This window comes from Pelecanus crispus, chromosome 6 (assembly GCF_030463565.1).
Source record: "Pelecanus crispus isolate bPelCri1 chromosome 6, bPelCri1.pri, whole genome shotgun sequence".
NCBI lineage: Eukaryota > Metazoa > Chordata > Aves > Pelecaniformes > Pelecanidae > Pelecanus > Pelecanus crispus.
This window is the reverse complement of record NC_134648.1, coordinates 24,101,109-24,123,651: the sequence shown is the minus strand read 5'-3', so window position 1 is coordinate 24,123,651 and position 22,543 is coordinate 24,101,109. Positions and strand designations below refer to the sequence as shown.

General features: G+C 46.4%; 1 protein-coding gene across 4 annotated transcripts in view; it reads left to right on the top strand.

The window, feature by feature from the left end:
* The window catches only part of PAMR1 (peptidase domain containing associated with muscle regeneration 1), a 46,516-nt gene extending 44,408 nt beyond the window's left edge, over positions 1 to 2,108 (top strand). For all 4 annotated transcript variants that reach the window (XM_075712812.1, XM_075712813.1, XM_075712810.1 and 1 more), the window contains 2 exons: positions 19 to 314; positions 1,572 to 2,108. In XM_075712812.1, coding sequence (XP_075568927.1) covers positions 19 to 314; positions 1,572 to 2,108 — 833 coding nt within the window. The remainder of the gene's footprint in view (positions 1 to 18; positions 315 to 1,571) is intronic.
* The last annotated feature ends 20,435 nt before the right edge of the window (positions 2,109 to 22,543 follow it).

The window sequence follows — 22,543 nt, the reverse complement described above, 5'->3', positions numbered from 1 at the left end:
TGATTCATGTTTCCTCAGTCTGTGGAAAAGCAGAAAACATCACCCTTCAGAAGAGAGTGACCTCTACCAGATGGCCCTGGCAAGCGGCAATCTATCGGACAGCCAGTGGGGTGAAGGAGAACAGTCTCCGAAAAGGGGCCTGGATCCTTATCTGCAGCGGGGCCCTGGTGAATGAGCGCACCGTGGTGGTGGCAGCTCACTGTGTCACTGACCTGGGCAAGACCATTGTGCTCAAGACAGCAGAGCTCAAAGTGGTTCTGGGGAAATTCTACAGAGATGATGACAGGGATGAAAAGACCATCCAGAATCTGCGGGTGAGTAACTCTGCTGGGAGCGGAAAATGATGAGCACAGTAAGATGCTAACCACATCTGTCTTGTATGGGGAGAAAAAGGTTATCCTTTGAGCAATATATTGTTTTACACACTGTTCTTTGAAATGCATATCTAGAGACTCAACTGACAGAACTGTCATGGCACAAGGAGGGCACATGCTGTAGTTCATTAAATTCCTCTGACACTGTTCAACTCATATGTTCAACCCCGAACACAGATCACTAAGAAAATAGCTCAGGTTCCATGAGCCATAATGTCTTGAGTGATATTGCCAGAAAAAAAGTAGAAGAGATGCCCGCTACCGTCAGAAGTGATTATTATCATAATTTGTGAAAAATTTGTGCTCTAGATCCTGGTTTGACACCATGAGTGCATTTCACATCTCAACCCCAAGGCTGTACAACTCTAAACTCAAAAGAAGTTTATGTCTGACTCCAGCTCCAAAAATAGCACCTAAGGCTCACCAGAGCGGTTTGATTTTTTTAAGTAGAACTAGAAAGGTTTAAGTCAAGATGAGGAGAAATACAGCAATTTTGGCTGTGGGTGTCTCTTTTTCTGGAGTGGGGGGGTATGTGAGTTAATTAATGGATTTCATCCAAGAAATCATAGTTAATTTGATTCTCCTCCCCCCTCCCATTTTTAGTTTCTTTCTCTAATTCCAGCTTTTTCAGACTTTTCCTGTAAGGAAATATATTAATGTTTACAGTATTTCCTTATAGTAATCCTATCCATTCTTGTAGTGTTTCATCATGGTAACTAGCAGTAAAGGTTTGGCCCCAACATCTGTAATTTATTGCTAGTATTCGTTTATGGTGAGAAGGTGGTTGAATTTCAGTAAGAAGATAACATTTTAATTCAAAGCCTCCCCCCCCCCCCCCCCTTTCAAATTCTACAGGCATGGCAGGTAAAATCTTTTCAGTAAACAGTGGAAAAACTTGAACTGCACATTAACTCCCAATTTTGCTGAAAATGGCCTTGACTGCTTTTCATTAGGAAGAGTTTCATGCAATAAAAACTGTCCTGAAACCCAAGCCAAAAAAAAAAAAAGTCAGAAGATGCTTGATCTCTTTGCGTGTTTCTCATTTGAGTGAGCGCTATGGTGAAAGAACAGTTTGGGAGTGGAGGGTAGAGGAGAAGTATGCAAAATAAACTAACACATATTATAGTACGGAAAAAGTGCTGCTGACTTGCTATTGCTGTTAACTATACAATTCTTCCTATTCTGTTTCTTCCCCAGATTTCTGCCATCATAGTGCATCCCAATTATGACCCTATATTGCTTGATTCTGACATAGCTATCATAAAACTCTTGGACAAAGCCAGAATCAGCAGTCGTGTTCAACCCATTTGCTTGTCATCTTCTCATGACTTGACTTCATCCACAGAGGATTTAAAAATAATGGTTACTGGCTGGAAGGTATTGGCTGACATTAAAGATCCTGGATACAAGAATGACACAATCCGCATGGGAGCTGTTCAGATGGTGGATTCACTGTTGTGTGAGCAACAGTATGAGGATAATGGGATACAAGTCAGCATCACTGACAGCATGTTCTGTGCCAAACAAGACCACACAGCCTTTTCTAATATCTGCCCTGCTGAGACTGGTGGGATTGCAGCCATAACTTTGCCAGGAAAAGCATCTCCTGAGCTAAGGTGGCACCTGATGGGATTAGTGAGCTGGGGTTATGATAAAACTTGCAGCCTAGAACTCTACAGTGGCTACACCAAAGCTCTTCCCTTCAAAGACTGGATTGAGAAGAACCTGAAATAAAAAGCTGTGTCTGAAAATGGCATTTTATAACTATCATAATATCTCTCTCAGTCTCTGCTGCTTTAGGCTTCTCATCCCAGTGATGGGATAAGGTTAAGGCAGGCAGCCTGGTAATTTGTCCTAGGATCAGATGTTCCATTGGGCTACTTTTACTTAACCCATGACAGAGGGTCTTAGTGCATGACAAGTTTTGCCATATTTCGCCTGTCTCCCCTGGTGGGAGGTTGATGCTCTGCTCCTGAGTCTGACAGACAGAAACAGGACAGTGAATTCTGACTGAAATTAATCTGTAGTGTGGAGTCCCCTAGAGAAATCCACAGTGAGCCTCTCCCAAAGATCTGTGTGACTGAGCAGATTAGGAGGCTGGAAAGAGTAGCCTGAATTCATTACGATGGATGAGCTTGTTACAGTATGTGCTCTCTGTATTGCCATAGTACAATGTAGTCTTTTTCTTTCCCAAGTACTTTACACATTTAAATAAACCATGGTTTGTTTTTTTAACCTACATATCTATGTCTGACTTATTCAGATTCCTTGTTGCTTTACCTGTGTCACACTCTAGGGACTCTCTACTGCCCTTTTCTGTTTGCATGTGACTCTCACTTGGGACTCTTCAGGCACACTGGGAGGCAGAATTAGCACAAAATTCAATTACTACATAAATAACAAGATTTTTTTTTCTTAATACATCCAGTGCTGCTATTGTTTTACATGAACCATTGCAGTGAAATGTACAGGGGAGTTCTCTCCCACCTTGTATTCTGAACAGATGAAAACCTGAAACATACTTTTAAAAACATTTTTCCATGTGGATTATTTCAAAGACCTATAAAAACCTCAGGAAAACTGGTTTCCATCAGTTCACATACTTTTGTGGCAAAACAACTCCTCTGTAGCTCTTCAGGGTGAAGAATAATGTCCAGGTCTCATACTTAGCAGAGACTTTTCTTGACTGGACTGTTTGGCTTCAAAGTGTAAGATTGTCCCACTGGGCATGTTGTCCAGTGGAGAGACTTTGGTCTTCTCATGGTCCTTAATTACTGCTCTTTCACTAAATCATTCTCTGTTCAGCTGTGGCTAAAGCCTAGAGATGAGCCCTAGAAAATGTTAGGGAGGAGGGACAGGGGAATGTCTCCCATCACTAATGACTCCTGGGTAACTCATCTATGACACCCTGGAATTTGTAGGACCTCCAAATTATTACAGTGCTCAAACCAGCTCACAGCAATAGTTGGATGTGAAGGCTGGGGATCTGATGAAAGGATTTAGTACTCTCACCAAGAAGGACTCAGAGCTTGAAGTCATGTTCTGCCTAGCCTCTTGCATGGCTATGGCAATTGTAAGCTAACAAGTCTGATTTCAGCTCATTCTCTGATGCTGTGAAATCTTAAGAGTTTCTTAGCATTCAGTAGTTTCCACCTACTTTTGGATCTGAAAATTGCTGCTAAAAGGGCAATTAATATTGGAGGTCATTCTGTGTAATTTATTTTTTGCTTTCCTGGGCAGAAAGACTTAATGTGTTATGCTTTTGCACTTTTCTTATTTTCACTGGCAATAGGACCAGGTGATGTTGCTTGAATCAAAAAGTTTAAGGGCTACAATCAAAGTATATTGCTTCTATTTATATTGTTTTTCTGTCTCCTCCTGCCAGGAGATTATGCTTGGCTGACAAACTGCATGACACCAGCAGCAACAAAAATTCTGAATTAAATGTGAAAAATAAGATGTGTTTCATTCCTCTGCTGGGAGGAACACATGCCAGTGAACATGTGGTACTCCCCCGCTGACAGGAGTTAGAGGAAATTAGGTGATAGTTTAGGAGAAGGACAAACTTGCAGAAAGTCAACATGTGTTTCTTCCTAACACTATCAACGAAGAATAAAATGAGAAAGGAATAGGATTTTTTATTGGAGCCTGGCTTGCCCAGTCAGAGCTTTTCCATGATTACATTAAATGAGAGTCTCTACACTCCAATGTAAGAGAAATTATATTCTAAAACGGAAATCATAAAGGTCTGTGAGCTGGTTTTCTCAGTTATGACACCGTGACTGCATTACTCTCTATAGCATTATTGTTCTCCACTGCTACAAATGAGAGAGGAGGGTCTAAATGTTTTTTTCTCCCTCTAGGATTTGCCCAGTAGAAAACTAAGCAGTCCACATAGATCTGCAAAAGTCTGCATTAATTCCAGCTTTAGCCCTCACTCTTCTCCTTTTACTAAAGATCAGCCATGCCTAGTATTTACTGATCCTCTAACTCTTTCTCAGTGTTGAATCCCATCCCCATTTGGGTTCAAGCTGCTCACAGATCTGGCAAGGAATAGCTGAAAGTTTCTGGGCTTGGGGAGCAACAATATAGCTGTGCACCAACTGTATATCACACAAAAGTATATTCTTGAAGGAATTCATGGAATGAAAATCACAGGAAGAGGCTGCTACAGCTGTGTGTGCACAGCAGAATTCAACCCCCCCTTCTTTTTACCGTCATGATGCTCTTCAAAGAAAACAGAAGCAAGAAGATGGCCAGGCTTCTCTCAACCCCAGGATTCAGATTTTAGCATAGCCCTTTACAGAAAGAGGAATTAGCTGTAGCATTTGGTTCTACTTCTGGACCTCAATGATGTTTGAATCTTAAATTCAGTCTAAATGCAAACATAATGTTTTATTTCTATTGTTATATGACACATGTTCACATGTACGGGTGGGCAGTCATATCAACATATCCAAGCCTCTGTACCATGCCTAGTATTCGTAGAAATTACAAATCAGCTTGTCCATCTGGTCTGGCAGGCTAACCCATAGTAGTTCCATACTTACAGCCTGAGCTTATCAGGGGTTAACATCTAATGCCAATAATAAGGAAAAATAGGGGATGAATGTTTGAAAAAAACAATCTGTGAGCTGGAATCACTAATCCCTTTGATAGCTAGGATCTATTTTTAAGATGCAAAACTATTTCAAACATCTCTTTCTAAACAGGTGAGGATCTATGCCATCTGTTGGAGAAAAGGTGTGAAATAGCACAACATGGATAGCAGCACACCTTCCCTCCAAGAAAAAGAGCTGTGCATTCTGGAAAGGCCGTAAAGATATTGCTATTAAAAAAAAAAAAAAAAAAGTTAAACAGTCTCTGCATTCTTACTCACTCCCATGGATTTATACTACTCCCTTTGTATGTTTTTGGGGCTGGGGGTGCATTAAATTACTTCCAAAAGCCAGGGTGCTTAGCTGAAAAACAGCACTGTAAGGAAATGGACATACTGAAGTACATGCTCTTCTCAGGCATACCTTCACTGACTCTAATGGAATTCCCCTGGTAACTTGTTTCCCTTGAAAACCGAAGTCCGTTGTAAGATTACAAGAAATAATATGTATTTGATTAGGACTAGGAAATGCATACTAAGCTGCATCTTGCCATGTTTAAGGACAGGTACAGGAATTGGCTTGGTTGCAGGAAAGGCGTCCTGGGGGAGGAGAGGTGGGCAGGGTAGGGCAGCCTTTGCTCAGCTGTGCCTTCCCTGCAGCCTCACAGCTCCTTACCGTGGCATGGAGCTTCCCACATGGCTGCTGGCTTTCTGTGCCGCCTCTTTGGTGCAGAGGGAACAGACTATGGCAGGAATGTTTGGCCCCTGTGAAACAGAACATCAGGTTTGTCAGACTTGGATGGAAAGACAGCACTGAGGTTGGCAGGCAGAGCCTCAGCTGAGAGAAACTGAAGCAAAGGTGCATGGCAGTCTTGACATGGCATGAGTGTCCCATACCCCAGCACGAGAGTGTGGTTACCAAACGGGACAAGAATTTCCTGCCCCACACTGCATACATGGCCCAGCTGCAGCTTGCAGGCCAGGCAGTGGGGCTGCCACGCCAGCCTGTGGCTGGTAGCAAAATCTGGAAAATTCCAGCATAAACGGTGCTGCGGTTCCCAAGAGTGATGAAGTGAGGAGGAGGGGTCGTACCAGGACATCTCTGTGCTCTCCTGTGAGCTGAGATGCTGTGAGTGCCCGTCAGACCCTCCCCGCTCTGGCGAGGGGCCTGCCACGGCAACCGTGGCCAGGCCGCGCCCTCCGGCCCGCGTTCCCGGCGGCTCCTAACCCCACACGGCCGCGCCCCAGCAGCTGCCGTGAGCACCGCCCTGCGGCCCCGCCGGCGGGAGGCCCCGCCCGCACCTCAGCCTCCCCCGGCCCCCGGCCCCGCCAAGCCGCGGCCGCGCGCGGCGCCCCCCGGCGGGGCGGGGCGGGGCGGTGCTGAGGGGCGCGGCGGCGGCGGCGGGCGGTACAGGTAAGGACGCGGCTCGGGACGGGCCCGGGCGCGGGCGCGGTCGAGGGCGGTGCGAGCGGGCAGAGGGCGCGGGGAGGAGCTGTGGCCACCCGCGGGACGGAGGCCTCTTCCCGGGGCCGCGGCGGCGCGGGGCTGGGCCAGGTCCTGACTGCTCCGCGGTCAGGCTGAGCCTGCAGGGACGCCGCCGCTGGGCCTCGCCTGCCCGGCCGGGGTCCCGCCGCGCCAGCAGGTGGGGCCTCCGCCGCGGCGCCGCCCCCGCCTCCCCGGCAGGGGGCAGCATCGCCCCGCGCAGCAGCCGGGCCGGGCCGGGCCGGGCCTCGGTGCACTCGGTGCGGCCGTGGCGCGCCCGGCTCGTCCCTGGGGGCGGGCGGTCCCGCTCGCCGTCCTCCACGGCCTTTCGGTTCTGCCGCGGCCGGAGGCAAGTCCCCGAACGGCTCTCGCCGAAGGGTTGAACGGGCAGGGCCCGGCCAGGGGCGGCCGCCCAGCGCTGTGCAGCCTCGGGAGACTGCCGCCGCGGCGCGGCGGGGCAGGTGCCTCGGCTGCGGGGGGCGCGGCCTGGCAGGCGGGGAGGCGCGACGTGCCCCTCGGCCGGGCGGGATGCGGGACTGTTCTCCCGTCAGCGTGCCGGCCCGCTGGCCAGGGGACATGAGGAGCATGAGGTGGCAGCCGGGCACCCACGGGGTGTGTGTGTGGGCGGATTCGCTCCTTCCCGTCGCTCCCGCCCAGCTCCCCGGAGTCCCGGCGGGCCCTCTCGATGCGGAAGGCCGGAACTGCCCCGGGGAGGCGGTGGCGGTCCGCGGCGAGCGGGGCAGGTCGCGGTCGGCCGCTCCCGGCCCTCCCCCTCCGAGGGGCTTGCCTCCCCCCCGCTCCCCCCTCGCGCTTCTGTCAAGGAGCGGTTGGGGGGATTTATAAGAGTAACAACGGCTAGTGATGTCAGCCCGTGCCTAAAATAGAGAGGGATAGACTGCAAATCCACGGCTCGAGGGCTAAAACCTTCCAATCCAGCCTCAGCCAACACCGCGCCGATGTGAAGTCACCCCCACCTCACGCGCACACACACAGGCGCACACACACGCACACGCACACGCACCCACGGCGAGGGGAGGGCGCCGGGGATCGCAGCCCAGGTGCCAGCGCCTCCTCGCCCCGCCGGCCACTGCTGGGCGGCCGCGGGGCAACAGCGCTGGTCCCCGGGGCACGGAGAGCCCTCGCTGGGGCGGCGGCGGCGGGTGGGGGAGAGCCCAGGAGCGGAGCTGCCGGATCCTCGCCCTGCGGAGCCCCCAGGATTACTAGGAATTGCGTGCTGCTTCCCAGACGGGAGCGAGGGTTATCCCAAAGAGGCAACCTCCTTCGCGCCCTACTGTCCAAAATAATCCCTTGGACTGTTGAGAAGACAGGGGGGCTTTTGGGACCATGGCATCGACAGAAGGGTGAGGGGGACCGTCTCTTGGGAGGGAGGAACGGGAGGGGGGTCTGGCTTTGTGCTGTTGGTAACAGTTTCCTGTCATCGGCTTCATTGTTAATCCTTGCCCCTCGCCATTCCCTTAACGGAATAATTAGGAAGCGAGAGGAAACGAGAAGCAGACATACCCATTTAGGAGAGGGAGAGAGAGAGGGGAAAAAAGAATTTAAAATATGAGCCACTGGAAAGGTTTTGTTTTTCCTCCCATCACTTCTTTACTTAACCCCTGGAGGGCAGATCAAGCTTAAACCACCTGCCTGAAACAAGAGTCCAAGTGAAAGGTTAACTCAGAGCTGGAGGGGGGAGCAGTCTCCTAAATATAATAAGAGTTCAAAAAGAATCGAGGAGCTGTCCCCGCACCCGCCCCTTAAAAAGGCAACAAACAAATCCAACTTCTTGAAGAGTTTTGCAATTTTGTAGTTTTGTGCCAAATGCATTACAGTGCTAGCAAGAGAAATACTGGGAAGGGCAAAGGGTTATACAAGAGGCTTTAAAGAAAAGCAAACACAGTTCAGCCCTGGTAGCGTCTCTTGGAAGGAAACCTTTCTCCCCACCCGTGACAGGATTGCAAGGATCAGCCACTTCGTCGCTCTGATGGGGCTGGGGGCTTGTTTGGTTTTCAGAGTAACTGCTAGTAGGAAATAAAATTTCTTTGATCTCTGGTTGCCCTCTTAGAATACTAGCTAGTATTAGACTGTGTCTGGTGTGAGCCTCCCCTTTATCCCTGGATGTTGTCAGGTTGTATCAGCATGATCTGCTCTGGATAGGACTCTCTGAGGACAGAGTGCAAAAAGAAGCTCTGTTTATATTGCTTTTGTGTCTCTCAGGCTGAAAGATTTGCTGAGCTGATTTAAATAACCCGATGCATGTGTGGTGTGCACACAAGTGTCCTGTTACCTGGACAAAGGAAGGAACTGGCTCTCTACAGAGTGGTCTCTGAGCAGTTGGAGGAGTGGAAGGTTAGAAAGTATTAGCTTTGGTTGCTTTAGAAAAATGACAGTCCCCAGGTCTGACACAGGGCAAATCTGTGGGGCTCTTCTGGCTCTTCACAGGACTGTGACAGAGGAAACTAACTTACCATTTGCTACTGCCTTGCCTTCTCAGGGAATTTCTGCTCCGGATTTGTACATTCCTGTTTTGGTAGCAGCCCAGCAGTTTAATCTGCCCTGTAGCATTTCCTCTGACAATGAAATCACTTAACTACTGTCAACAAATAATTGGAGCCACGAGGAAGAAGCTCAAGATGGAGGAACTAGCCTACATCCATAGGGTTGTAGCTTTGTCTTCTCTGACTACCCCAACTTTTGCTCCCCTCTGGGTGCTCCAGTCACCTATGGTTTTCATTCCCACATAAGGCAGCTGTAGAGGTCTATGCTTGTTTCGGATTGGTGGGGAATGTGGGATCCGTTGTGCAGGGGTTTAAGAAGAGAAGACATGTATTAGAGGGATTTGTCAACTTTGGCTGAAAGGAGGTTTTAAATGTGTGTAGAAAGAGAGTTGCTTTTAAAAAAGTTTGCTGAACAGGTGGGCTAAAAAAGATCAGAGCACCAGAAACAGAAAGGCCTCAATAGATGCATGCTTTTGCTTTCCTTACTGGACAGAGCTAAATTGTCAAGGTGAGAAAAGAAACAAAAAGTTTAGGCTTTGCTTTCAAACTTTTTAGAAAACTTACCTAGAGTAAGACAGGCTGAAACTGTTTATTTGGTATGATTCAACTAGTGTTCGGTGATAGCTGAAGGAAGTGTGGAAAATGAGTTGAGTGGGAAGCATTTCACTTGCCAGTTCCTTTTTACTAATGAAGACCTCTTCCAAAATCAAATTGTCATCTTTCCATCCCCTCAGGTAAAAAGCTGAGGATGGAGATAAGCTTTACACTCTGGCCTAAAGGTCGGCAAACTCAGGCACCATAAGGATCATCAGGGAAAGAGAATACTGACCAGATCTTGTTCAAGAAAGGCTTTCCACCAGCACTGGCACAGTGGGAAAAAGTTAACAGAAAGTGCCCACTGCTGCAAGCAGAGCAGTGTATCAGGCACACACAGGTAAATGGCGAAAGACCTGCTGGAGGTGGGGACAAACTGTATACACTCCAGGTTTATGTTCTTTGGCTCTCGGGATGTTCAGATAGATACATTAGTTAGGATCTGAAGTATATAAAGGCTTTATTTTGTTGTGATAGAACTACTCCAACCACAGTCATTTTTGCAGTGTGTTATTTCTCCTGCAACAGGGGAGCTTACATAAAATCTCCAAAGTGGGGATGTCAGGGGTGTGCCAGAATACTTGGCGAACAACAAAAGGCCCCAATATATACACAGAGAAAAGCAAATCTGTATTCCATTGTTAAGAAGTAATGGTTGCTTAGAGCCAGGATTTTCTAGGAAAGATTTCCTTGTCTGCACCTTTCCAGTCATTATTTTTTTCTCTCAATGTTTTATATGGTTAATCTTATCCATGTATGGAAATTTGCTGCCCAAATCTTTGTGTTCCAGGAGGATGGTGGACAACGGCAAACTTCCATAAGTTGAAAATGAGAAAGGAAATGTCCCCAACATGGCAAAATCGGACTCATGTCCCAGAGGATTCTGGGTCTACCTTGCTGTAGTTCCAGCTAGCAGGGCTTTGGCTTACTCTTGAATATGCTGTCTGTATCTTGACTGTTAAGTCTTCCTTTCACAAAATCCCCTGATACAGATCTCATTACTGGGATGGATTTTTGGTCTTTAGCTGGTGCTGAAAATGGAAAATAGCTAGTTCAAGGAGGAAGGGCTAGAACCAAGTATTGATACTGCTCAGGGTTGCTCGTTTTTATGTTCTCTGTTTAAATGTCCTCTGCTGGCCATGACTGCAGACAGGGTACTGCTGGGAGAAGTAGCCTTCTGATCTATGCCAGCATCGCTTTTCATGAGTCCTTAGTGTGGTTCAAAGATCCAGCGACATTAGTTCATATTCATAGATTGTGGTGTCTGGCATAGGGCTCAGTATGTGGTAGGTTGAACCTATGGAGACCTACCGTAGCAGAGCATTTAAGCATTTCCTTTGCTTTTACAGGGTCTGAGAGGACCTAAAGGTTAAATGAGATTGACTCTGATCCAGTTGATGACAATGCTTGCCTTCAGACCCTTGAGCAAAGTCCTGAACACCTTGCTTCAAATGGTTTTGTTACGGCTCGCATCTCTCTCTTTAGTGTTACTGTTTCAAAAGGGAAACAATGCAATATCTTGCTACTGTTTTTTTTAAAACACCCCCACATTTGTATAACCTAGAGATAGTTTTTAGATTTTGAGTCAGCATGCAGCTTTGTAACTGAGATATTAAACCTTGAGTGTTTAAATTATTTATTTTATTTTACCTATTTGAGTGATGCTGGTTTAGGTACTCTAAAATTTAGAGATGCGTTTGTATTTTGTATACCTTTGAAGAGTGGGAATTTCAGGTGTGAAGTTTGGGTTTGGATCTGTTCCTTCAAGAATATAGCCACTAGGAGACACTGTCACTGCATCTATAGTAGAAAATTAAACAGAGGCAGAGCAGGTGTCTGAGCTGGGAGTTCAACCCTCTGTGTGCAGGTCAGCCTCAGAGCAGTCACGCCATGGCTTTCCCCAGGCAGCCCTCTCCCAGTTCACAGGCATGGTTAGGGAGTCAGTGTGGACCAGTGGCTGTTCCCAGTGGGCAGTTTGAATATGATCAACGTATTTTGGAGAGTTTAATAATACTGATGTAGTCTCTTCCATTTCTGTTGGTCTCGGTACTAGAGAACAGTTCCAGGGCAGGTTTAGGAAAAGAACAGAGATGTTACCCTTATGGATATATGGTACACAGTTAACAGGCAAGTCTCTGTGTGTGTGTGTGTGTATGTATGCACCCCGCTACAAAATAAATCTAGTGAAGTGGAATAGTATGCTGAAACATTGTTATGTTTGAAAATACAGAAGTCTGGGTAATTGCGTAGCATCATGATTTGATTAGTGAAATAGTTGTAAGCGCTTCGCAATTTTAGGTACACTTAATATAAATGGTGTTTATGTAATATGAAATGGCATGGATGTAGAGCTCCGATTCTGTTCAGAGTAGCAGATATACAGCATGCAGGCTACAGAGATCCCTGTCCTGATATTTGACTTTATCAATATCTCACTTAACAGGGAAAAAAAAACCCAAAAAACCCCAGCTGTGGTCCATTCCTCCTCTCCAAACTTGATTGTTCCTGCATTCTTCTTCTATAGATACTCTCTATCTTCATCCCAAGTTTCACTGTCTCTGAAGCTACAGTTCCACAGTCATGAATGTGTTTATCTGTTCTACCTGATCACCAAACAATACGAGTTTGGTCCAGATCAGGGAGCGTATGATTTGATTTCTCTAAAATTAGCCACAACCTATAGTATGGAACTTACACAGGTTTTATACTAGCTGTAGAAAGATGATTAGTCAGTTCAACATAAAGTTAACACAGGACGCACAAATAATAAATACCTAAACCTGGCATCAAGCCCTGTGGATGCAAGTTAACCTGTCAGCATTTTTTGAACAAATTTGAACCTTAAGAATTAATTTATTATACAGGATTAGAGTTTTAGGCATGCGGCTGTGGTGGTTTTGGATATTGGAGTAGGAGTCCTAAAGCCATTTTCTGCCTTGTCAAGACAAAGCCTGAAAGGGAGACTGCCAACACATATTATACGCCTAGCCTAGAGACAATGGGACGCACCTAGGTGAGTCAGAAAAACTAGCTTTGCACTTCATGGTAGGGTTCAGGCACCTACATATGAGAGTGGGTTTTCAAGATCTGCCACAATATGTACAAGCACACCCACAGATTTCTTGTCATCTGAGTTTTTACTCTGTAATTTACCCGTAGGATTCCTTTAAATGGTAACTTGACGAAATGTGCTGGCACAAATGTTTAGATACTTCAGAGGATGAAATCTTCCAAGTGCTCTCACTGTTACTTTTATGCAGGATTGGAATGTTTTACCCTATGCTCTTTCTCAGACATTTTGTGGGACGGATGGAATGGATGTAACCTATTAATTAGACATATCATCTGTGGCTCTGACCTCATTTTACTGTTGTTGACTGCAAATCTCTCATCAATTTCAATCAAACAGAATTAGGCTCTACAGAAGATAACTCATGTTCCTTAAAACTGATCTGATGACACAATAGTTGTCATGGCCCCCAACCTTCAGTTTGGCCTTGAGCTACACTTTCAAAAAGAAGTTGTCACCCAGACATTAACTCCATTTTTCTACATATCCAGATCCTTATGTAGATGCACAAGGATTAAAATACTTCTTATAAAGTCTGCAGGGGCTTATTTATTCTGAACTTTTTGGAAAAACCAGGTTATAGTATTGGGTTAGATTTACAAAGGCTAAAGGGAGATAGTGCTTCCTTAAAAAATGGCTAAAGTTTTCAGAAGTCTTGCCTTACTGTAGCTTTCCGTGAGACAAATAAACACATTTGTACACCCTCCTCCATGAACATACATGCAGATGTAAGTGCACTAAGAACTCGGTGTACAAGTGCACTAAGAACTCAGCATACAAAGCAGCACTGTATTTCTATACTAGCAAATTACTGCCTTTAATTTTTCTTCTTTGTCTTCCTGTTTCCCCTTGATCTACAGGCTGTCCCAACGAAGATTGCTAGTAACTGTAAATTTGTGAGCAGTGTTTAAAGGATCACAGATTTTCAGTTAAAAAAGGCTGTCATTAAAACTCCGTCCTGTTTCACCTGCATAAGCAGTGTGGTTGGCATGTAGGTTCCTTTTGGTATGTGACAATGAGAGCGCCGGGGCTGTGTATGCAGGGGCATGTGGAGCCCACACTAACCCCAGCCTGCAGTGCCAGGCTATCTCTGCTAAGATTTGTCTTCCTACAGGAGCAAGCTGTGCACTTGGGAGAGGTGTAGAGAGAAGGCGCAGTGCTAACAAGTGGGCCTTTGTCTTTGGTACCTTCTCATTTAATACCTTTTCATTTTCTGTGTGATTTAATTCCCTGCCCCAGCCCGATGTGTTGCAATACCTGCTGTTTAGAACAATTAATTGTACGAGTTCTTGAAAACACTGGCTGGATCTGTCAAATCCATCATCTCTGTTGTTGTCCATCTGCTAATGAAAACTCCTCTTTCGCCGAGTCATTACAATATTTCATACTTTTAGCCTCCAGCTCGTTAGTTTAAAATGCTATTTTCAGAGGCATACAAGCAATAAAAATAAGTGTGCTTTTATATATTTAACCCTACTTCTATATTAATTTCAAAGCCTCTCAGTGTACTTCAAGCTTTAAGACAATTACCTACAATACATGTCTCAGTGCTTGGGAAAGATAACAGACTAGGTTCAAAGATCGTCATATTTTCTAACTTTTATCTAGAACATATTTGATCCTGTGTAAGCAATTCCAAATTGGGGATCCTTACAAGGAAGAACAAAAAAGAACCAAGGCATAAAAGAATTAAGGAACACTCCTGCTAATTACAGGCGTCTTCAGGAGAACAGCATGAAATTCACAAAAATGCAGTATTTCAGGTTCACTGACATGCCTGAGAAATCAAATTCATTGAAGTGTTTTAAAGAAAAGAAGGTAGAAGGGGAATTTAAAAATGAAAAAACATTTAATTTTTACTTTTCAAAAATAAATGCTTAGTTTCAGTCCAAACATTTTAATTTCAAACTATTTTTCAATTAAAAAAAGGTCAATGAGAAAAGGAAGACTAAAATGAAATGGTAGGGTCTCCAATACAAAGGAAAACACTTCAGTGTGTACTAAGGAAACATTCTGGGTTGACTAAAATAATTTGTCTTTTGCTGTGGGGTTTGGTTTTTTTTTTTGTTAAAGTTTTGCTGGCAAACTCAAAAGATATCTTTTTTACTGTGACTGCGACTGATCTATTTCTTGACTTTTTAAAAATATCAACACCACGTTGAAAATCAGTAATATCTTCATCAATGACATAGACAGTGGGATTGAGTGCACCCTCAGCAAGTTTGCAGATGACACCAAGCTGAGTGGTGCAGTTGACACGCCAGAAGGATGAGATGTCATCCAGAGGGACCTGGACAAACCGGAGAGGTGGGCCTGTGTGAACCTCATGAGGTTCAACAAGGCCAAGTGCAAGGTCCTGCACCTGGGATGGCACAACCCCTGATATCAGTACAGGCTGGGGGATGAAGGGATTGAGAGCAGCCCTGCAGAGAAGGCCTTGGGGGTACTGGTGGATGAAAAGCTGGACATGAGCCAACAATGTGCGCTTGCAGCCCAGAAGGCCAATCATATCCTGGGCTGCATCAAAAGAAGCGTGGCCAGCAGGTTGAGGGAGGTGATTCTGCCGTTCTGCTCTGGTGAGACCTCACCTGCAGTACTGCATCCAGCTCTGGAGCCCTCAGCACAAGAAGGACATGGACCTGTTGGAGCGGGTCCAGAAGAAGGGCCATAAAAATGATCTGAGGGCTGGAGCCCCTGTCCTATGAGGCCAGGCTGAGAGAGTTGGGGTTGTTCAGCCTGGAGAAGAGAAGGCTGTGGGGAGACCTTATTGTGACCTTTCAGTACTTAAAGGGGGCCTACACGAAGGATGAGGGCAATCTTTTTGGCAAGGCCTGTTGTAACAGGACAAGGAGTAATGGTTTTAAACTAAAGAAGAATAGATTTAGACTGGACATAAGGAAGAAATATTTTACAATGAGGGTGGTGAAACACTGGAGCAGGTTGCCCAGAGAGGTAGTGGAGGCCCCATCCCTAGAAACATTCAAGGTCAGGTTGGATGGGCCTCTGAGTAACCTGATCTAGTTAAAGCTGTCCCTGCTCACTGCAGGGGGGTTGGGCTAGATGACCTCTAAAGGCCCCTTCCAACCCAAAGCACTTTATGATTCTATGATTCCCCAGAGCCCTCTCTTCTCCAGGCTGAACAACCCCAACTCTCTCAGCCTTTCTTCATAGGAGAGGTTTTCCAGCCCTCGGATCATTTTTGTGGCCCTCCTCTGGACCCACTCCAACAGGTCCATGTCTTTCCTGTGCTGAAGAGTCTCCTGGATTGCCTACAGCTCACTGTGTTGCTTTTCCAGCAAATGTTGGGGTGGCTGAAGTGCCCCAGGAGGACAAGAACCTGCGAGCACGATGCCTCCTGTAGCTGGAGTAAGAAGGCTTCATCAGTAGGCTCCCCTTGATCAGGCAGCCTGTAGTAGACACCAACCACAAGGTTCCCTTTGTTGCCTCTGTCTCTGATTCTTACCCTTAAGCTTTCAACCTGCTCATGGCAATTCTTCGGAGACAGTTCTTCATACTCTATCAATTTCTTGATGTAGAGGGCAACCCCTTCTTCCTCATCTGTCCCTTCTGAACAGCCTGTAGCCATCAATAGCCACACTCCAGTCATGGGATTCATCCCACCAAGTTTCAGTAACAGCAACTAGGTCATAGCTTTCTAGCAGCATGGTGGCTTCCAGCTCCTCCTGTTTGTTGCCCATGCTGCGTGCATTGGTGTAGAGGCACTTCAGCTGGGCTATCAGCCATGTCACCTTCTTAGAGGAACACCCCTTAATTCCTTTGAGGTATTTCACTGGTGTTTCTCTGTTGGCTCCCATTACCTCAGAAGCCCCTGTCTCATCTCCAGTCACTTCAAGTGCGCTCCAGTGTAGCCAGCACGTCTCAGAGCAATAGGCTGAGGGACCTCACTAAGACCCCATCCCTCTAACTCTGGCGTGTCATCCCACAGCTTGTCATGCCAAGCCTGATATTATCCCCCTCCCCCTTCAAGTTTAGTTTAAAGCTCTGTCAATGAGCCCCACTAGCTTATGAGCAAAGACCCTCTTCCCCCTTTGAGAAAGGTGAATCCCATCTGATGCTAGCAAGCCTGGTGCCATGTAGGATATCCCATTATTGAAAACCCAAAATTGTGACAGTGACACTAGCCATGGAGCCATGTATTAATCGATTGGCTCCATCTGTTTCTTCCAGTGTTGCTGCCCACAACTGGAAGGAGAGAGGAAAAAATAACCTGTGCTCCAGATTCCCTTACCAACTGTCCCAAGGGCCTGAAGTCTCTTTTGATCACCCTTGGACTACATGTTGTGGCTTCATCACCACCCACATGGAAGAGCAGTAATGGGTAATAGTCCAAGGGCTGTACCAGGCTAGGAAGTTTCCTAGTGATGTCCTTAACCCGGGCCCCAGGGAGGCAGCCGACTTCCCTAAAAGGAGGGTCTGTCTGGCATATTGGACCCTCTGTTCCCCTCAGAAGGGAGTTGCCTACAACTACGATACACATTATGTATATGTATATGTATGTGTGTGTGTATGCATTTATATATATGCTTCATTGCTCCATTTCAGATACTGTCTTCTTTCTTCAGCAGTTTTGTTTAGTACACTTTGCTGCTGTTTCTGTCATATTGGTGCATTTGAATTCCACCTGTCATGTATTTCCACAGTAACTTTTGGCTTTCTCTTTTACCATTAGATATTGGTCTACTTCCTACAGTTTCAGCTGCCTCTGTTGTCATTCTTTCATTTCTAGTCCTTCATGGCTTCTGTTTTGTCTTTTTTTAATAATATTCTCTTTCCTGGTCACTAGACGCTGATGATGCACCTAGGGTCTCTGTGAAGACAGCCAGCTGAGAAGAGGTTTTGCCAAGTCTCTATGCTTCAGTACTATTTAGTTTGGAGTGAAATGTTTCTTCTTCTCTGGCTGCATACACAGGCATATCTGATTCTGTCTTCAGCGGGTTCAATGGTGTTGCTTCCAAAATTGCCAGGAAGTTTTGAGCCTTTTCTCTGTCAATCTCAAAACCTGTTAGTGTATTTTGCGGTGTTGATTTTGCGGTGTCTATTTTCACAATGGCAGGTTTTCAGCATTGTTTTTTAATACTGGTAACCATATATAGGCATAGGGGCTGCCTGCCTGTCTCTATTGGGTGGGCAGGATGCAACTGCCATTACCAAAGTCAAGGTCCTTGAGCTCCATCCAGGAATTGAGCTTTTTCTTATTTTGTGATAGCTCAGTATAAACTGCATCCCCAATAAGAAGATAATGGACAGCACTTCTGAAGTAGATATTTTAGGGCAAGTTTAAATTTAATCAGTCATCCCTTCATCATATCCCAAATAATCAGTGATGTATCCAAGTGTAAAATCTGTGAGTGAGAAGATGGTCAGTTTGGTACTAGAACACTTAGAGAGGGCAGCAGTAAAACCTGCATTCAAACTAATACTTGCCAAAAGTGTAAATGCATTAATTTATCCCTGTACATCTACCCCAGGGAAGACAGGTAAACAGGTCTAAAGGGAGCTATATCACTTGCTATTTCACATTTCAGTGTGAATCAAGTTAGTCTCATTTAGCCCCACTGCCAAATTTGTCCTTCAAATCTGAGAGTGACTGCACCTCTGATTTACTTGTGGCCTCCTCAAGCCATACCATGTCATTTCCAGATGGTGGACTTCATCTCCCCTGAGGCAGAAACCCCTGGTGTTTGCCTTTCCAACCATTCATTGTGCTTTCCTCCTGTCATTTACTGTGCTAACCCCAGCAGCTGAGTTAAGTTTGGATCTTGGAGATTTGCTCTCTCGCAGGGACAACAAACAGAGATCACCGGTAAACAAGTCATGTGGACGGCTAAGCTTCTGACACACTGCACATCATTCACAAAGGCTGTCTGGCAGGTGCTGTGCACAAACCTGTCAGTTCCTACTCCTTTGGGCAACTGTGTCTGATGTAGCACCCTCTTAGAGGGATTCACTGACACATCTGGTACATCCCCAGGGTACTCAGCCCCCTGAGCTGGAAGACAGGGACAGGGAGCAGAATGGAGCCCTCATAGTCCAGGGGGAAGCAGTTAATGACCTGCTACACCACCTGGACACTCACAAGTCTATGGGGCCGGATGGGATCCACCCAAGAGTATTGAGGGAGCTGGCAGAGGAGCTCGCCAAGCCACTTTCCATCATCTGTCAGCAGTCCTGGTTAACAGGGGAGGTCCCTGATGACTGGAGGCTTGCCAATGTGACGCCCATCTACAAGAAGGGCCAGAAGGAGGACCCGGGGAACTACAGGCCTGTCAGCCTGACCTCGGTGCCGGGAAAGATTATGGAGCGGTTCATATTGAGTGAACTCAACAGGCAAGTGCAGATCAACGGGGGCATCAGGCCCAGCCAGCATGGGTTCATGAAAGGCAGGTCCTGCTTGACCAACCTGATCGCCTTCTATGACCTGGTGACCCGCCTGGTGGATGAAGGAAAGGCTGTGGATGTCATCTACCTGGAATTCAGCAAAGCCTTTGACACAGTCTCCCATAGCATTCTCCTTGGGAAGCTGGCAGCTCATGGCTTGGACGGGCGTACTCTTTGCTGGGTAAAAAACTGGCTGGGTGGTCGAGACCAGAGAGTAGTGGTGAATTGAGTCAAGTCCAGTTGGCGGCGGTCACGAGCGGTGCTCCCCAGGGCTCTGTTTTGGGGGCCAGCCTTGTTTAATACCTTTATCAATGATCTGGATGAGGGGATTGAGTGCGCCCTCAGTACGTTTGCAAATGACACCAAGCTGTGTGGGAGTGTCGATCTGCTCGAGGGTAGGATGGCCCTGCAGAGGGACGTGGACACGCTGGACCAATGGGCTGAGGCCAGCTATGAGGTTCAACAAGGCCAAGTGCTGGGTCCTGCACTTGGGTCACAATAACCCCCATGCAACGCTACAGGCTTGGGGAAGAGTGGCTGGAAAGCTGCCTGGTGGAAAAGGACCTGGGGGTGTTGGTTGATGGCCGGCTCAACACGAGCCAGCAGTGTGCCCAGGTGGCCAAGAATTCCAACAGCATCCTGGCTTGTATCAGGAATAGTGTGGCCAGCAGGAGCAGGGAGGTGATTGTCCCCTTGTACTCGGCGCTGCTGAGGCCGCACCTGGAATACTGTGTCTAGTTTTGGGCCCCTCACTACAAGAAAGACATTGAGGTGCTGGAGCATGTTCAGAGAAGGGCAACAAAGCTGGTGAAGGGTCTGGAGAACAAGCCTTATGAGGAGCAGCTGAGGGAACTGGGTGTGTTTAGTCTAGAGAAGAGGAGGCTGAGGGGAGACCTTATTGCTCTCTACAACTACCTGAAAGGACGTTGTAGTGAGGTGGGTGTTGGTCTCTTCTCCCAAGTAGTTAGCAACAGGACGAGAGGAAATGCCCTCAAGTTGCATCAGGGGAGGTTTAGGTTGGATATTAGGAAAAATTTCTTCACGGAAAGAGTAGTCAAGCATTGGAACAGGCTGCCCAGAGAGGTGGTGGAGTCACCATCCCTGGAAGTGTTCAAAAAACGGGTATATGTGGCACTTTGTGACATGGTTTAGTGGGTATGGTGGTGTTGGGTTGATGATTGGAATGACGATATTAGAGGTCCTTTCCAATCTTCATGATTCCTAGTTTTTACTTTCATTATAAAAAATGCAGCCACCATTCCATGAAACACGAAATTGCTACTCTACCCTTAATTGGTTTAGTGGTGGACTTGGTGATGTTAGGTTACTGGTTGGACTGGATGATCTTAAAGGTCTTTTCCAACCTAAATGATTCTATGGTTCTGTGATCTTCTCAACATGGAGGAGCAATATAATCAGGGACCAGTTTAGATCCTGAAGGTGGTGTAACTGTAAGCCCAGCATTGTATCCAGGCTAATGACTGCCTCTTAGCCAGGCTAAGTAGCTTGAGCACAGGACAGCACTAGTATGGATGTCCCGGGGTAGCACAGAGGCAGACATGAACACCCTTTATGTCCCAGGTCAGGCCCCTACAGAGCCTGAAAGCCTGTTTCTTAATAGGTTTCTCAGTCCAAGGGAAAAAAGATCAATGTTATTTCTGATACAGTATAAAAATTAAGGCCAGCATTTGTGATTTTTACTAACCACCAACCGTCTAGGACCGTGTCTTCCTTAATCTAAAAAAATGCCAACACATATGTAACATGTAACTGGGCATATGAGAGTGGACTAGAGGCTCTCCAGAGGTCCCTTCCAACCTTAACTGTTCTGAGATTCTGTATGCCACAAATACATGGTATGCATCTGTCTCCGTGTAGTATCTTCGTATCTCAGTTCTTGGATATGGCTGTGATGCCATATACTGCTGGCACACCATACAGTACTATACTATGTCCATGTTACTGATTTTTTATGACATTGGCTTCAGGCTATGTATACATGAATACTAGTCCAACCCAACAGAAATAGTTGGTCCTGATAAGTCCACACTACACTGTTTAGTATGTGGAGAGCCTTAGGTGTGCTCCTAGAGTGCATTTTCTGCTGTAGCTTAATCCAAAAGTAATTCAGTGCATCTGCTCCAACACAGCTCCACAATGCGAACCAGAGCGCAGCAGGTGGGCATCAGCAGGAAGTTCACTCCAGAAGTTTGCTCCTGATTCAGACTAAATTGGTAACATAAGTTTACCCTCAGTTGGTTACTGATACTCCTCAGGTAAGTGCTCCCCATTGGGCAGGTTCTTGGCAGGCTCTTGTCATCTGCTGGATACTCATGTGCATGCCAGCAGCATGGCTGCTTCTGTGGCCACAAGCCAAGATGCTGCCATGGTCTGCTGAGACATTTGCATATGTAAGCTGCAAGTGAACAGTATTTGGCTTGCTCGTCATGAGGAGCACAGACTGGGGCAAAGCATGGCCAGAGGTAAACCATTGTTTCCAGTCATACAGAATGTGGAGGCTTCTGTTGCAAATTCATGTCAAAACATGCGGAGGACTCTTGGTCCCATACAATGGCAGAAGCAGCATACTGAGTATGTACAGCTGTAGTATGCTTCCTTTGAGGCAGAAAGCTATCTTACTAATTAAGCATCTGGTCCTTATCTGTGTAAGAACTGCTCTTGCTATAGTAACTGAGAAACAACTTGTCCTTAAAAGTGCACATGTACACAGGGCATCCACACACATGCATGCATATGGGAATTAATCAACACCTGGCTGCTATTTATGTCACAGCAATCTAGGACAGGAAGTGAAAAACAGATCAGAATCCCTCACCCAACAGTTTAGGGGGACTTAGAACAGGCAGATGGCAATGTCCCATACTGGAAATTGCCAGGAGATACTATTCCTATTGGTATAAAAAGTGCCGGAGGAACCTTTACAGCTGTGTTGTGGTTTAGCCCCAGCCAGCAACTAAGCACCACGCAGCCGCTTGCTCACTCCCCCTACCCCGATGGGATGGGGGAGAGAATTGGAGGAGTAAGAGTGAGAAACACTCCTGGGTTGAGATAAGAACAGTTTAATAATTGAAATAAAGTAAAAGAGTAATGATAATAGTAACAGTATAATAATGATAATAATAATAATAATGATATACGAAGCAAGTGATGCACAATGCAATTGCTCACCACCCGACGACCGATACTCAGACAGTTCCCAAGCAGCGATCGCCGCTCCCCGGCCAACCCCCCCCAGTTTATATACTGAGCATGACGTCATATGGTATGGAATAGCCCTTTGGTCAGTTTGGATCAACTATTCTGGCTGTGCCCCCTCCCAGTTTCTTGTGCGCCTGGCAGAGCATGGGAAGCTGAAAAAGTCCTTGACTAGCATAATCAGTACTTGGCAACAACTAAAAACATCAGCGTGTTATCAACATTCTTCTACTAAATCCAAAACACAGCACTATGCCTGCTACTAGGAAGAAAATTAACTCTATCCCAGCCAAAACCAGGACAAGCTGT